Here is a 17957-nt window from a genome sequence, read left to right as displayed (position 1 = left end):
ATGTCATTGTGTGTTTGCTCTTATACTATGAATAGACTCGGCAGAATTAATTTATTTAAATTTCAATGGATAATATTGATATTTATTTTTAAACCTTTTTATTTTTATCTATTTAAATTTTCACAGTTGTGGTAAATTATGGAGGGTTCAGACAATTATCATTTAATGACAAATGTTGAGATTCAAAAAATTAAAGCTTTATGACCATTACAACATAAATTTATCATCATCATATGTCAAAATATGAAGTAAATGTCCAGTAATCAAAGTCTAATAAGTTTTCAAGCAGTATTTTCTTACCTTGCTTATCTATATATTTTGACCCTTATCGATGGAAATATTTTTTCAGTTTGTGTGTGTGTGTGTACAGTGAAATTGATGTTTATCATTTTTATCAATAAAAATATAATCCTTCCAAGACTAATTATGAGATAGACAACGCGATGAAGTGTATTGGCAATAAAGATATACAATTTTATATATCAGGCACAATTTTGAATGTCAAAAGCATTGAGAGATTTGAGTCTTACATTTCAAAAAACAAGTTTCACTGAAACTAAAATACCTTTTCTTTTAAACATGCGGTTGTTTACTAAGAAAAATCAGTATGAAAACCACATACTTGCTGCTTGTTCTCTTTAGAATATGGTAACATGGTTGAAACATGGAACATAATCTCATGCCCTTGATACACTGTGTAGATGGAATATATTCCTGTTGTATCATCTGCAAAGCAAGAAAACCACTCTCAGTGGGATTATGCAATACTACATTTCTAAGGAGAAAAGGAAACTTCATTTCCTGTCACAGGACAGTCTCAGGGCACCTCCTCTTTTCAGATCCATACTTCCTACTTGCCTTTAAACAGGTCAAAGTTAATAGATTAAAAAAGATTATAAAATCTTGACATCCTGCATAATTTAAAGTATATACAATGTTTTTGCCAGTAGGCCCAGTGGATTTACCCTGAAAGGAGATATATATTCAGCAACTCAGTGAAAATGCATCATGAACATAAACAAATGCAGACACAAACACATCAGTAGAATTTCCATTCAAGAAATTCATAATTCAGTAAAATATACTCCTGTGTTTGGGGCTGACAGCCAGTGCATATCTACATTCTCAATCATGGCCTTCGACTGAATAATGAACTCCTCCTGCAGAGTCCCACTGGAAGACGTGCATCCAGTTTAGTTTTATTTTAGTAGACCATGAATTCGAAGGGGTTCTATTCTGCAGAGACTTGTGCCTGACAAGTCTAATTTTTGTCTCTAAGAGAAAAAGGAGCAGAATGTGACTCTTCTTTACAGTATGTGATGTTGTTATGCTATTTAACCACCCGTAGCTAACATCATGACACAGAATATGTGGCCAATTCATGACAGGAAAGATGCAGTCTAAGAAAACAGACAATGTGAATTTGTGAGGAATAAACAGGACTGGACAATGTGAATTTGTGAGGAATAAATAGGACTGGAGCTGCATCATGGAAATCCTCTAAATTCTAGGCTCTGTCAGGGGACAGAGTGGGATGGTAGGGAAGCTATGCCAAAGCTGGAGGGAAAAATGCCTGATATGTTATTTCCTATTACAGTCAGTGGGGATGCCTCTCCGTGCTGATATTCCCATTGCAAGCACTGTTGTAAGGAAGGGAGTGTCTCACATTGCTTAGCCATAACCAACCCCGGATGACTAACGAATAGTATTAGAAGGTTTTGAAAGGAGCGTTTCATGACAGACATAGCCTCAGTGGTAGTGTCAGTGGTGGGGAGATCAAGATTTACCAATAATATTAACATTATTATTATTTGATGAAAAATGGCAAAATGTGTCTAATAATATATTTAGGAAATAGTATCTGAGTAGGTCTCTTCTCAGACTGGACTATTACTTTCTGTTATGTAAACAATATACGAGTGTGCTTACATTCTGTACATATGCATGCACACTAACAAGCACATTCACAATGGACCTGTCACCAGTTATTTTAGCTGAAATCTTACTTTTAGTGTCCAGGCCTCCTCTGTAGCCTGTCCAGCCCTTCAGTGTAACTGTGTCACCCAAAAGATTCAATAATCTTTGAAAGCTGTCACTTCCAGTTTCTACAAGTGGAGGAAAGCAGTGTTAGGCATGAAACACTTCATCGGTATGGCAGATGCAACTGCACATTAACCACAACACAGAACACAGGGCCTACTCCCTAGCTTATATTCAGGCAAGAACTGCTTCTTCATGTGAGTGTCCATATTATATTTTCTATATTAATTCTCTAAATATCTGCATGGGTATATTAGAAATTTAATACATGACACAGGAATGTGTGAGCTGACCCACTGGCTCAACAGTAGAGGAACACACCACCATGTGGGGAACCAGAATTTCACAATTGAGTTCAATTTCCCTCATATCATTCAAGCCTGGGAGCTCTCTGAAAATAGCATTGTCAACCTTGAGGAACAGGTAGAAAAAGGGATCACCATGTGTTTAGTAAACAGTGACCTCTTGCTAAATCTGATGGCACAGGGACAGTCATCATGATGCAAGGCCTCAAGAAAGGGAAAATAAAATGGGAAATAAGTGGTACTTTGGGATCCTGAGACTCACTTCCTCCAATCCCTTAAAAAAAAATGGATGTTTTTATTTCAAATATATTAAACAATACCTGAAAACAGCACCAACACACCAGAAGCTGTCCAGAGCTTTAATCATACAAAACTCAATTTTTTTTCAAAGTGTAATTTTAAAGTATACAAAGCCCTCATTAAGAAAAAAGTCAAACCCCAAAAATCTGGTTTTTTTTTATTATTGTTAGCCAGGTGAAAATAAAAATTCACACAAACACAACTATTCAAATAAATTATATTTAAAGTGTAAGATCAAAAGCATTGTAGCAGGGTGGACCCCTGCTCCTGCCCTGAAGGGGTAAAAACAGCCCTGGGAGGGGGCTGTGGCTGGAGAAAGCAGCTTTTAGTCTGGTCTGACTGGGGGAAGTGGCTGCAGCTGGGGCCACGCCCCAAACAGGCCCAGCTGGCCCCTATAAGAAGCTGTGAGCCAGAGGCCCAAGAAGTCTCTCTCTGTTTGTAGAGGGAGAAGGGCTTGGCTGCAGGGACCTGAGCAGAGTACCTGAGTGAAGCAGGGCTGGGGACAGGCTGGGGAGCTCTAGCCTGGAAAGCCCCAGGCTGCGGCCTAGCAGAAGGCCAACAGGTACTGGGGGTTGCAGAGGGCAGCCCAGGGGTAGGCCAAGGCAGCAGGTCCAAACCCTCCTTGCCAGTGATGAGTAGGCTGATACTGCAGTCTGCCCCAGGGTGTGGGGCTAGACGATGACTGGCAGTAGCCTTATACTGAGGCAAGGTGGGAATAGTGGGTGGAGGGTTCCCTGGGGAGGGGAGAGCCTAAGACTGAGGGGATTACTGCTAGGGAGCAGCACCCCAGGTAAAAGGGCACCGAGTCCAGGGACGGACATGGGGGCCAGAGGACAGGTGGATCACCGGCCTGCAGAGGGCGCTCCAGAGATGAATTGAGCTAATTCCCAGAAGTCACCAGCAGGAGGCACCGCAGGGGTAAGTCCGGCACGTCTAAACGCATTCTTTTGGGTATACAACAATCTCAAACTCTGGGGGAAAAAACCCCCAACAATGGATACAGCCTCTTTCCAGTTGCCCAAAAGGTATTTTTCAAATATGTTTAGAATTATTGTAAAGAAAACTGGAGTTCTTGGAGATGTCCCTGCATACTCCTATTTATGGAATATTGCACCACCCTATGGTGCCTTGCATTAGAACCCTTTGAACCTACCCTTCTAGCAGTGTAGCTACGGCACTTCTGCACCGCTGCCCCTCTCCTCAGCATACCCAACATACTGAAGTTGAGGCTATAATTGGGGTAGAGGACCCTCCCAGTTGCTTCCTCCACAAAGCCAGAGACATCACAACCAGGATTCTGACAGAGAGGGGAAGAAGGGGGAGAAGTGTGAATATGCAGAGACATCTCAAAGAACTCCAGTTAAAGGTAAATAACCTTCAATTCGTCTTTCACTGGCTTTGCATATTCCCACTTATGGGACAGATTGATAAAGAGTACTGAGACTAACATTGAGGTGGGAACATAGTCTTAATTGAATAAACACTGAAGCATCTCTTGCCAAACCCAGTATCCACTCTAGAAACCAAATTCAGAGTATAATGCTTGGTGAAGGTGTGAACCGAAGTCTGGGTTGTAGCTTTGTAGATCTCAACATCTGGCACCTGCCTCAAACAAGCGAAAGAAGCAGCCACAGCTCTAATGTAATGTGGACAGATTGAACAGACTGTTTAATACACCAGGAAATAGTCTGAGAAGAAACCATATGCCCCATATTATTCTTGACATACCTAAGAAACAAATTCCCCTTTATTAGAATGTAATTTAGGGGGGGGGAAATACCCACTACCTTAAGCAAGAACCAAGGATCAGGTATAAGAATTACCTTGTCTCTATTAAAGGAAGTAAAATGGTCAATCAGCCTTGACCCCAGTCACCTCACTCACTCCCCTGGCTGATGTAATAGAAATAATGAAGACAGTTTTGAAAGGCAAATAATAAAATGAACACTCTGCCAAAGGCTTAAATGGAGGTTTTATCTACGTAGTCAAAACCAAATTATGGTCCCCAAAAGGGGCAGGATCTCTCACAGGAGGATACAAGTTTTATAAACTTTCCATGAGCTTCTTTATTGGAAACATGAACAGTGATCTACCACCAACCAACGTATGACCCATGGAGATGGCTGCCAAATGAACTTTTAACAATGAATTAGACAACACCTGATTTTTTTAAATATATTAAGTATTCCAGAACACAAGGGATGGAAGACTGTAGGGGAATCAGACTTCCCATGCATCCATCCCTGAAATCTGGACCACTTCAGATGGTGGTAGTTTCTACTGGACTGTTTTTTTAAAACTAACTAGTATGCCCTGCACAGATGACCAACATAACTGCTCAAGAATAGACAGAATCAAATCCCAGCCACTCAAGCCATCAGGTACCGGGACTGCAGGTGCAGATAAAAGATCCTCCTCCTGGGACAGACTGAGGACAGAGGAAGACGCATGAATGAGATAAGCAAACCACTGTTGACATTGCCACGCCAGGGCAATGAGTATCACCCATGCCCTGTCCTGATGTATCTTCCTTATTGCCTTCTGTATCAAGGGAAAGGCAAACATCAAATTCTTCCCCGCAGTGCAGAAGGAAAGCATCTAACAGGGACTGAGTGTGCCGGCCCATTCTGGAACAGAAACAGTGGCATTTCCTGTTGGGTCGTGTCATGAGCAAGTCCACAACTGGCTGACCCCACCTCGAAAATACAGTCTGAACTAGCTTATCCTTTAAGGACCACTGGTGCATCTGAGAGCCATCTCTGCTCAGGTGATCTGCAACTACATTGTTCTCAACTGCCAGATGTAGTGCCATGGGATGAATGTCATGGAAGATACACCAATCCCATAACTTTGTCATCTCCACACACAAGGGGGTGGAATGAGTTCTCCCATTTGTCAATATAATACATTACCAATGTATTGTCTGTCATTACGTCCACAGCCTTCCCTTGCAGAATACAGAGGAATGATTTGAGAGTCAAAACCCAGTTCCAGTATGCTGATGTGCAATGCTCTCTCCTGGGATGACCAGAGCCCTCAAACTGTCAAGTAATTCAGGTGTGCCCTGTTTGACCACCAGTCTGGACATACTATAAGGTGGTGAGGCATGATGATCATAACTGAAAGCTTGCCTGATATGGGCTGGGGACCCAGGACATCCAATACTGAATGGGTCTCATTGTCAGCTGTGCAGAATCCATATGTAGTGACTGCCATAAAATCCATAAGAAACCTTGCCCCCCCTCTGTATAGGACAACTTCAAATATTTAATTAACTCTGTCTAATTCTTAGAAACCTGTGGTCTGGTCGAAAAACTCTCCCTTCTACAGAGTTTAATATGGCCCCTTTAAAGGGAATCCTTTGAGCAGGACAGAAAGAATCCTAGGTCTGAGAGAAGTTTGGTCCTGGGGGCTATGTGGCTCATCGGGTCCTCATGCAAAGTTGCTTTTAGCAGCTAATCATCCAAGAAAGGGTAAATGAAAATATCCTCATTCCTTAAATGAGACACTACAGCAGAAGGACATTTTGTACGTACTCTGGGTGCCAAGGAAAAGCTAAATGGGAGCACCTTGTACTGGAAATGGTGCCCAGCCATCACGAATCAGAAATACTTTAGATGATTTTGATAAATTGCGATATGAAAATGCTAAACTAATTCTTAGAAGAGGAGACTCTGCCTCTGAAGGTTTCACATCCACCCAGGCATGCGGTTAGGCAGAATGGAGGTGGGAAGGCACTTTGCCACCTTTGTAGCCTCACACTCGGTATGTGGGGTATGCTGAGGAAAGGGGTGGGGCCACAGGAGCCCTCTAGCTACATTGCTAGAAAAAAGGGTTCTACCAAAAGGTGGCACAATATTTCATAAGTGGGAATATACAGAGCTACTCAAAGTGCATTTGCAATATCACACCGGTGTCAAAAACAGCAACTGTGAGAAGCTGACTTTTTAATCCTTTTATGCATAAATGTAAAAATAATGCAATCTTTTACTCTAACACAAAGGCCAGCTCAGACCCTGATACTGGATTAAGTTTGCAAGTCCTGCACACAGAAAAGACCCATCATTAGCATAGCACTAATAACCATCTCTCTTCCTCATAGTCAATATACAGGGTCAATATGCAGTCCTATTGTTTTTCCGTTCAGGCAGCCAAAAGTGTTCAATTACCAGATGAAAAGCTGACTCACCATTGCTGAACATTTCATCGTCTGTAAGTTGACCATCTTTGGCATAAAGAACTCCAAACTTAAAATTTACGCAGCCCTGAGAAATAAAAACAGGGATATAGTGTGTTAATCAGGAAAGGTCAACAAATGTACTTTTCTTATAATTTTTCCACTAAGGATTTGTATACAAGTCCTACTTATGGAAATATATAGCCCATATCCTTGTGTTACACAAATACCACATTTATATTTTTCTCCACTAATTTATCTTTAGGTCATATGATGAAATTCTATTTATGTACTTAAATGTATTCACAATGGAACTTACAGACAGACAATCTTCAGCTTTGCACGCGCCACAGTGCCTCACATTACAGTCCTTGTTACAAGAAATGACTGGTTTCTCAGTTATTACAACTAAATGGGAACTTATTCTAAATGCAAAGCTAATATTCGCTGAATGGGTTTTGTGAGTTCAAAGTGATCAGTTTACACTTACCTCTTGCTCTTCAAGAACCAGTAAATCCTGTTTAAAAAAAAAAAAGCGTGGTTAGCACTCAGATAAACAAAGATCTAACCATCTTATTTCCACTCCTTTAAAAATCAAAGTTGTTTTCCTTTTCAAGTGACACTTCAATACACTTCAAGCCACAATGTTTTTTGGCAATGTCACAGAACTGTAATCTGCACTATCATGTCCTGCCACTGCAACTGAGCAACAACTAGTACAATTTATTTCTATAAATAGTGTGTTCTAAAACACAAGAGGGAAGAAAACAATCTCTTCCTTACCTTTTGTATCTCAGGGTGAAGAATTTCCCTAGGGCTTTTTTCAAATTTGTCAAGATTCATGGCACTGAAATGCAATTAAAATAATAGATTTTGTAAGAGAGAGGATATTTTTCAATATTAGCCATTTAGAGAGACACATCTGCACATAAAGAATTAACTGAATAGCCATTTTATCATCTATGTTTGCATTCTAATGATCTCTTTGCCCTGTGACACTGACTACTGCATGGGAATTTAGAGAAAGAAATGAGTAAGATATTGCATTGCCAGCAAGTTAAACCTTATTTTGTTTGCATATAAAGCTCTGGGATAAGGAACATCATAGTTATCCTTTTAATATGACACAATAGTGAATTTTGTTTTGTACACTTTTCCTATGCTTCCTAAAAAGTACCATAAGGGAAGTGAAAATCAAAACAAACGGGTGTATTATTAAGCTTGACATAAAACTACAACCTAAATATGCACAAGCAACACAGGAAAATAGAAACATAGTCAACTGTATACATAAGAAACATCATAAAACTTTTGTAGATGCAGAAAAATACAAAATATGACTTATTAAACAGACAAAATAACCTTATCTATAGCTCTGACTATATGAAATTTTATCCACCATCTCTCTCCTAGTCTTGTTTTACCCAACGGTTCAAGATTTCACAAAGTGGGAATTGAAGAATTCTTCAACAAAAAAACTTCAAAAACAAACTCAAACGAGAAACTGCAGAACTGGAATTAATTTGCAAATTGGACACCATCAACTTAGGCCTGAATAAAGACTGGGAGTCGATGGGTCACTACAAAAAGAAATTTTCTCTCCCTTGACATTTACCCCTTCTTGTCAACTGTTGAGAATAGGCTACTTCCACCTTAACTGAATTGGCCTCGTTAGCACTGACCCTTCACTTGGTAAAGCAACTCCCATCTTTTCATGTGCTATAATATATATTCTGCTTACTGTATTTTTCACTCCATGCATCTGATGAAGTGGGTTTTAAGCCACGAAAGCTTATGCCCAAATAAATTTGTTAGTCTCTAAGGTGCCACAAGGACTCCTCATTGTTTTTGCTGATACAGACTAACACAGCTACCACTCTGAAATCATATACCAATGATATTCTAAATGTTAACACTGTTAACTATTGCACTTCATGGATGGGAGGACAAAAGACTAGATGGAGGGCGGGGAGGTGGTAAGATGAGTAAGACCTTTAACAACACATGGTGAGTGGGTGGGGAGTGCATTTGATTTCCTTTCCTGAAAGGGTGGGGGGGTCAGCTTTCAAAAGTCTGGGAAACAGTGCAGAAGAGAATCCACAATATCCCACATGAGAAAGCAGAGAAGGAGAGAATCAGCTAAGAACTCTAATCTGTTTAGGAATCTTTGTTTCTTTCTTGGTTGCCTTTACCCTCTCAGCCACATTCTACTCAGATCTCTCCACCCAACTTTGTGAGGCTTCAGCTGGTCTGTCCACAAGCAAGCCCAAGATCACTTCCTCTCAAGCACCAATTAGTTAGTTCCAGTTAGTGCCAAATTTCGAAGTTAAAGATATTTCCCCACACACACTCTGCCCCACCCCCCGAAAAGGTGCTTAGAGTTGTATTTCTCCATTGCCATAGAGGTTTCACAAGGCTATTACTTGGCATTCTATAGCACCTGGACTGGAGGCACCTTCATATATATGCTTTCCTTAAGAACTGTATTCTTTGTTTCACTGTTTTCTACAGCCATAATGAAAAAGAAAATATGAACAGAAATAAAGCTTCTGAATGACAGAAAAGGAAAATAGGGCACAGACAAATACATTTAATGATAACTCATTGTGAATATTTACCTTAAAATAGATTTCACTGATAATGTTTTCGTGGGACTGTAAGGGAGGCATATTTTCTGAGTACCCTATAAAGGAAAAATACTAGAAGAGGTTATATCAAATGCTGAAATTCTCTATGTAACTAAGTATGAATCTTAGTAAAAACAAGCAGACTAAAAACCAGGATCCCATCCTCAATGTTATCTAAATATATTTGTTAATTACCTGGAAAAGGGGAGGAAGAGAGTGATGTGACAAAACATGTAGAGGACGCAAAATTATTTACGCTAATTTAGAGTATAATGGAATGTGAGGAACTGCAGGGGGAATTAACAATGTTAAGTCATCTAACAGCATGAGGACTGATAAAATTAAAATGTAGACAATTGCAAGACAGTGTCCATTGAGAGGAACACGAACTATACATACACATTAATGGGTCCTAAGTTATCTATAACTACTTAGGAAAAATTGTCACTGTATCACTATGGACTGCTAAATTGAATTTTCTCAGTGTACAGTGGTAGTCAAAAAAGGCAAAACAAAATATTAAAAGCTTTATTATAATTATAATGCCATTATATAAATTGATAACATGCCCTTCACTTGGAATACTGTATTCAGTTTTGGCCACTCATCTCAGAATTAAAAAGTGTTGCAGATAAGGACAATGAAAATTATTAGTAGCATGGATAGATTTCCACAGGAGGAGAGACTAAAAAAATTAAGGCTATTTAAGTTTAGAGAGCCCATATAAGAAGTAATGTCTTACAAGTATAAAAATATTAAATTGTACAGAGAAAGTAAGTCAGGTGCTCCTCTTTACAGTCTCATAATACAAGAATAAAGGGACAGCCAACAAAAATTAAGTCCAGTAAATGAACAAATAGAAGAAAATATTTTTACAAAATGTATTATTCAACTTTGGAACTCAGTGCTACAAGATACTGCAGCAATAATTGCAGGGTTAAATAAAATATTATATATTTAGGTGGATAATAAAAATAGTTATATTAGCTAGAATAAAAGTTCATAAGGTATATAAAGCCTCATGGATCAGGACTTAATCTAATCACTGAGGGTACGTCTATACTTACCGGCCGGGTCGACGGGTAGCGTTCGACTTCTCGGAGTTCGAACTATCGCGTCTAATCTAGACGCGATAGTTCGAACTCCGAACACACTCCCGTCGACTCCGGAACTCCACCACCGCGAACGGCGGTGGTGGAGTCGACGGGGGAGCCGCAGACTTCGATCCCGCGGCATCTGGACAGGTAAGAAGTTCGAACTAAGGTAGTTCGACTTCAGCTACGCTATTCGCGTAGCTGAAGTCGTGTACCTTAGTTCGACCCCCCGCCCTAGTGTAGACCAGGCCTAACTGTCTTGGGTTAGGAAAAAAGTAATAGCATGCCTATAGGTGAAGTTAACTACCCATTATGGAGACTCTTAAACCTTCCCATAAAGCATCTGACATTAGCCCCTGTGAGAGAGAAGCTACCTGAGTACCTGAACACAAGGATGGCTTAAGTAAGGCATAGGCACTACAGCCCTGTGTCTGGGACCTCTGCTCCCAGAGACAAGCGATTACAGCAGAATCTGAGCTCTCATTTTAAAAAGTTTCTAGTCCCCATGGTTGGGAAGAAAAACAAACATGAACTGACTGACACAGTAACATCTCCTTGAGTTTGCAGAGAGCCTGAGACAATAGCTCTGAGATGTTTGAACTACCTCATTCATCTCAATGGGATATTAATCCAAGACCTACTGCTCTGGGGAACTCCATCAACATCCAACCATCAGAAGACTGAGCATAGCAGGAGAGAAAAAATGCAATAGGCACCAGCCCATCCACCTAATCATATGCACCCTAAGTGCTGGGAAGTGCTGAGGATGGGTTGTCCTTGTTACCATCCTTGCCATGTTGCTGCCTATACCTCTCTGAGATGGGAAAGGACAGCTGCTGTTGCCACTCTAGGTGGGGAATGGGGTCCAATGCAGACACAGTGCTCTGGGAGATGTTTGATTGTTAATTTCAGGATCCATCTCCTGAAATTCCTATAAAACAGTTGTATGATAGAGTAGGAGACTGGTCTCCTGCTATATTTTGTCAATAGATCTGGTATCTTCAAATCTCTGGGAACTGTTTCTGGAAGTGCTAGAGGGGACTGAAACTGTACACTGTTCTGTTGATCTGGGGATGGCCAACAAGGGCTTCTCGAACACGGTGGCATCTGCCAGTCTGGCCAGTAAGCTATAGCCAAATCCAATTCATAACATTATCCATAATAAGGGTCCTCTTGGACTGGTTGAGAGCCAGAGATTTTCTAAGGACATACAAACTGATAGCACCCCTTGCTTGTAATTTTCTACAGATTGCAGATCTGATTACAGATCCAATCCAGAACACAGAGGCAACAGCAGTGGTCCTGGCACTGGAGAGACTAGTTTACTAGGAGAATCTGTTTTAGGAGGTTAAAGCAGAGGCCAGGCATGGTGCTCCTTTACCCTTCTTTTTTCTGACTCTGAAGATGATTTCCTCTTTCTCAATTCTTCACTTCCTACATCCCATTAAGGTGGAGACATCAGATCCAAGTGACAATTGTGAGCACTACGGTAACAGGAGATTGGGTAAGAAGACTGGAACCGACATGTAGATCTGGCACAACATTCATAATTTCTAATTGTGTTGCTGATGATAAATTCGGATCCTTCAATTTCTGGTTTGGCTATGACAAACATAGGCTCTGTCTACACTACCACAGTAAGTCAACCTACGCTATGCAACTCCAGCTACACGAATAACGTAGCTGGAGTCGACGTACCTTAGGTCAAGTTACTGTGGGGTCTACACCACAGGGGGGTCAACGGGAGAAAATCTCCAGTCGACTTACATTACTCTTCTCGTCAGGGGTAGAGTACAGGGATTGACTGGAGATCAATCTGCAGTCGATTTGGCGGGTGGATCAATCTCAGAGCATCTATCCCTGACGGAGTGTAGACCTGCCCATAATTGAGTTTGTAATAATATTTGCTACTTCACTCAAGTGTTTTTTCACTCTGCTATTTTAATAAAACCTTATACTAAATTACTATAAACCTAGTTTAATAAAACCTTATACTAAATAACTATAAACAATAGCTATAGCTAAAGCCTAATAAAATAGCTATCTTGAAGAAAGCTTTAGACCACAGGTTCAGTCTGGTTTCCTAATCCACCACTGCTGGTGCTGGAAGGGACTGAGGCAGTCAGTGCCAAACCTAGCCCCTAGGACAGGGGTCTCAAACTCAATTTACCTTAGGGACAGTGCCAGTCCTCAAATCCTCCCAGAGGGCCAATAATGTCACTGAAGATGGTGTTCAGAAAAGAAAACATTTATATTGTATTTTTAATTTTGAATTTCTTAGAAATAATAAAACTGTCATACAACTTTATACAATTCTTCACCTGCCAGAGAGTTTTTAGTGTTTGCCAGACACTTCAAGTCCTGTCAGTTTGTTGATGTCTGGGCCACAGATGGCCCGCGGACCGGGACTTTGAGATCCCTACCCTAGAACTTCATGATGGTGAGGGAATGGGCAGACAAGGGCCTGAGAGTCCTCCAACAGGCAACATGAGTAAGGTTCCACCATCTCAGCTACAAACTGTCAGTGCATCCTACAGAAGGCAATATGCAGAGACCACTTGAAGAAGAGCCATATGTTGTAAACATCTTAGAAGCTTTTACACACAATTCAGGGGGAAAAAGAGGGGTAGGAAATCAGAGAGCAGCTAACACTAACACTAAAAGAAAAATATCAGCCCTCTAAACTGTGGGCCACACTGTACCTATTGGTACTGGCCCACTCTGGGAGTGGAATGGAGCTGCAATGCCTTAGGAAGAACTCTGGGAAGCACAATTCAGCTTGGTGCTCCTAGGAATATATGTTCTCTGAGGCATTTAATAAGTTCCATAGACTGTGTGAAGGGGAATGGGGCCATGGCCCCACCTTTTCTGTGTCCCCCTTTGGAAAGGAGGCAGTACCAGGGAGCATATATTTTGCTATTGCAGTGCATGTTACTTTGACCTTTCAAAAGCGTGTCTGTTCTTTGTAGTAGGGTCAAGAGCTTAATGGATCACATTATGATGCCGGGACACTACATGGTTATGCCAGGGCAACAATAAGAAGGCGGCGCCTCCCTTCCATTTACATCTCCTATACAGGGGGACAAACACAATCCAGCCGGTTATGTTCCCAGCCCTATCACAAAGAAAAATAAATAATTTTTTTAGAATCACAAAACACAATACAACAGCAAAATATTTTACAGAAAAATGAAGACCGAAGAACAACATGTCTCAGTTTTCTTCCTGGTGCTGGAAGAAAATATTCCATTGACATAAAGCCATTTAGTAGGTTTCTGTAAAGCTTTTTAAAGTGGACTTAATAGACTCCCAGAGACATCATTGATGACCTTACACTTTAATTTTGATTATGCATAAAACCACTGATATTCTTTTGACTTGTAAAATGGCATGAGGTCTATTATTTACTTTATCTCAATATTTCCTGAACACATGGTGGAATTTTACTGTCATTTACTAAACCACAGAAGGAAATCCTACAAGGCTCACACCTAGACCACATCAGTTCTTAGCTGCAGAACTCTAACTATTGTATACCTGCTCCTGAAAATTTAGAAGAGCTGATCAAATGATTGCTGAATGGCAGATGTTCCCACAGTCCTTATTTTGAGCGCATATTCAGTCATTTTATGCACTGTGTGTCATACGGTATCACACAGTAGGTGGATACAGCAAGGGCATAATCTTGTTTCAAACTCAGCCTGGGAGGTTACCAAAATTCATTAAAAAGTTATCACTAAAATTGTTATTTGGAAGACTATTTCTGTGAGTAAAGATTTTATTGGCTAATGATCACATCACTAAAGAACCATATCAGATAAATAACAAAAGGAAAACCAAGGAAATTCAAAGAGTTTTTATTCATTTGCAGCTGATGTTCATATGTAGCACTTCTGATGACAAACACGGGACTATTAAGGCATCCAGTAGGATCAAACAACACTCACAAGCAAAACTATATAATCTGTACACTGTCCAGCTTTTCTCCTACATACAGTGGGTGCATTAAAAAGTTAATTCCAGTTTTAATTATATTTCCTATATTTAGAATGGATAATACCACTAAAACCAGTAATATCTCGAGAACTGGAATGAACTTAAATGTGCCCACTGTACTGATTCAGCAGCCATAAATTGCTAATAATTTGGAGTAGTGTATTTTGAAGTAACTGACACTTCCATCTGTCATCATATTTTTACTGTACAATGGGGGAGTCTAAAGTGCAGAATGAAGAGAACATTCCCCCCCCCCCCAATGTAATCTCAATTTTTTTTCCCGTTTCCTTTTTTAGTGGTTTTGTTTTTAATTTGTTTTTTGTAAAGACAGTCCACTCAAGAGCCAGGAAACATGGAACAAATCAATATGGATGGGGTGATTCCTAGGAAGCAAATACCACCAAGAATTGACCAAAATCTCTTCTGCAATACACGTGAGACAGGAAGTACATGTGGGTGATATTCTTTTGATGTACTCTCACTGCCTGGGAGTTGTATAAATCTGTCTAATTTTCCTGTTTGCTTTTTTAGTTTGCATAAATTATTTAAGTGGTTATGTGTTAACGACACTCTACCAACACTTCATATTTTACAATATCCTTTTCCCTTTAAACCACTTCTACTGCTTCTGCCCAGGTCACTCCCCTCCTCCACTGGCTTCATCTTGCCTTCCATATTGCACTTTACGCTTCTTGTCATCATCTATTTCAAGGCCCTTGACAACTCCATCCCTGCCTATATCTCACCTCTCTTTTCCCACTCCCATCTGTCTGCTCTCCACTCTCTTTGAATCCTTCTTCTCTGATCTTTACTTCTCCTTTTATGTTATCCCATAGACATGGATCTTCCTCTCTCTCCTTGTGGTCACACATCCACCCTCTATGCATTTGTATATCTTCTTGAAATACAACTTCTGTGAAGCTTTACAATGATAATTCACTACAATGAATAATTAAAATATGCCCATTTGTGACTGAACTTCTATGCAAGTCATTCAACATACTGACAATCCAAACTGTATGATCTCGCTAAATGCAGAATTGAACGTCCTTGGAATAGGAATCATTTCTTCTCCTATGTTTTATATAAAGCTATCCACACTGACAGTGCTCCGAAATAGTAAGTACTTAAAAATAAGTGAGTTTTAATACCTAGTTAATGACCTTTAGGCGGTCAGCAGGGGATCCAAAGGTTTCCTGTAGGTGAAGGAAGCCAGGATGACAAAAAATTAGCATCTGGAAACATGAACCCTACAGAGAAGATTTGTTTGAATTCTCTTCTGGGCTTACTCATACCATATATGTATCTCCTGTGGTAACCACAGCAGAGTAGCTATGGAAAAATGTTAAGAATTCAGTGGTACAACTGAGGGAAGGAAATGCCCTAAAAAACCATGGAGAGCAGGCAGGCAGGCAACAATTAGTATTTGTTCCTTACTGTTTTTTTCCAGAGAATTGAGCGGTATTGAGGGACACGTTGATTGTTTTGGTTGGAGAGCACGACAGACAGAAAAAAAGGGTTCTTCTCTGCATCTGTACCTATGTAATTCTGATGAACTGGAAAGGAAACATGACAAGTGAAAAACAATTATACAAGGGAAAAAAATTGTTACAAAAGGAACTACATTGTTGGTAGGTTTCCAGCAGCATATTGCCAAAATCTCCTTAACTCACTTTTCCCGCTGCTGAAACCCTTGTCCATGTGCTGTGATCTCTTGCCTTGATTAAAATAACCTTCTCTTGTTCAATCTCTCTGCCACTCCTCCAGCTTCCACCACTCCACCACCCTCTGAATTCTTCTACTTATTGCATCTAGTTTGAGTTCCTCATTCTAGCAGGTCCTATAATAATCTCACAGTCACATTTTCCTCTGAACTCTCTCAATCCTCACTAAACACTTTCCATTCCTTTTGCTTACTCTATCCTTTGTCCCCTTCTCTGCTCTTGGTTTTGTGCTCTCTGTCATGCTGCGGTAGCAATTTCAGTGTGTATGTCCAGTCCCAGAGTACACAACATCTGCATTTAACATTTGGTCTATGCTGGTCAATAATGGCTTTACTGAAGCCTAATAAAACAAATAAGGATGCCATTGATTTTAAGGAAGACACATGATTTGAGAAAATGTTTTTAAATTATGAAAGGTCTGTGTTATCACTGATGTTTTAAATACACACAGAAAGGTCATAGAATTCATAATTATGGTTCCAACAGCAACTATGCCTCAGTCACCTTACCACAATATTAAATATTATATATTATGTATTTACAACTTGAGCTTCCATTTCTGTGGGAAACAACTTTAAAATTCCAATCTTTTGTACATTTAAAATCTCAGCTATACATTGTTTTTGCATTTAATTACAGCAAGTTAAGGTTCCTACAGCATTAACTCAGATGTATTTTTGTTTTTCTATTCAAATGTGTATCTGTCATATTAATGTCATTATGTACATCATAATATACAGAGTATGTAACTGTGTTATAACCTTAACATTTTCAAGTTCCTGGCTTTTTGCAATGATAATTGTAAACTTAATGCTGCCTTGAAGCTTCCATTTAGCATGTAAGAACTGACAAAACATTAATAGCAGGCAGTTGGTGTTATGGACCCAAGATTCATCATACAAAGGAGATGTCAGCTTCAGTGGAAGTTTTAATGATTTTAAGGTCCAAAATGTTTGAGAAAAGGCTTGAAATTGCTCATATTTAGCTTAGAGAAAAGAAGGCTGGGGTGTAGGTGTGTGTGACGTGAGAACAGTCTTCAAATATGTAAAAGGTTGTTATCAAGAGGATGGTGATCTATTATTCCTCATGTCCACTGAAGGTAGGACAAGAAGTAATTGTCAATCTACAGCAAGGAAGATTTAGGTTAGATATTAGGAAACACTTTCTAACTATAACCAGACTAGGTTACCAAGTGATGTTGTGGAATCCTTGATATTGGACGTGTTTAAGAACAGGTTGACAAACACCTGTCAGGGAAGGTCTAGGTATCTATAATCCTGCGTCAGTGTGGGGGCATGGACTAGATGGCCTCCTGACGTCCCTTCCATCCCTACATGTCTATGATTTATCAATGAGATAACTAACATGAGTAAGGCCACCACAATTTTACCCTAAAATGTGCTAGACACCTACTGAAAATCAGTTCTATGAATAACAATAAATACACTTCTTTTTTTTTTTACCAAAACTATTTGCATAGGGCAAAGCTGACACAGTCCTGTTTTTACTGTTGCTGAATCCAAGAGATTGATCCTCTGCGGATATCTGATTTCACTATGCAGATACAACTCACCTGCCCTTTAAAACTTGGCTTTCTGGATTTATTATAGTACTGACAGATCATCTACCCTATATATGTTTATATAAATAGTAACCATGATGCTTTCTTTTAAGAGAGGCCATGACAGCATTAG

The 17957-nt window shown here is 39.9% G+C and overlaps 1 protein-coding gene across 8 annotated transcripts in view; it reads right to left on the bottom strand.

Annotated features, from left to right (window-relative positions):
- GARNL3 (GTPase activating Rap/RanGAP domain like 3) overlaps positions 1–17957 on the bottom strand; it is a 153868-nt gene that overhangs the window by 96124 nt on the left and 39787 nt on the right. For all 8 annotated transcript variants that reach the window (XM_039506413.1, XM_039506411.1, XM_039506412.1 and 5 more), the window contains 7 exons: positions 15977–16095; positions 9441–9505; positions 7606–7669; positions 7313–7339; positions 6835–6910; positions 2007–2105; positions 623–726 (listed from right to left, as the gene is read on the bottom strand). In XM_039506413.1, coding sequence (XP_039362347.1) covers positions 623–726; positions 2007–2105; positions 6835–6910; positions 7313–7339; positions 7606–7669; positions 9441–9505; positions 15977–16095 — 554 coding nt within the window. The remainder of the gene's footprint in view (positions 1–622; positions 727–2006; positions 2106–6834; positions 6911–7312; positions 7340–7605; positions 7670–9440; positions 9506–15976; positions 16096–17957) is intronic.

This window comes from Mauremys reevesii, linkage group 19 (assembly GCF_016161935.1).
Source record: "Mauremys reevesii isolate NIE-2019 linkage group 19, ASM1616193v1, whole genome shotgun sequence".
In the NCBI taxonomy this organism is placed as follows: domain Eukaryota; kingdom Metazoa; phylum Chordata; order Testudines; family Geoemydidae; genus Mauremys; species Mauremys reevesii.
This window is presented reverse-complemented; position numbering and strand designations above follow the sequence as displayed.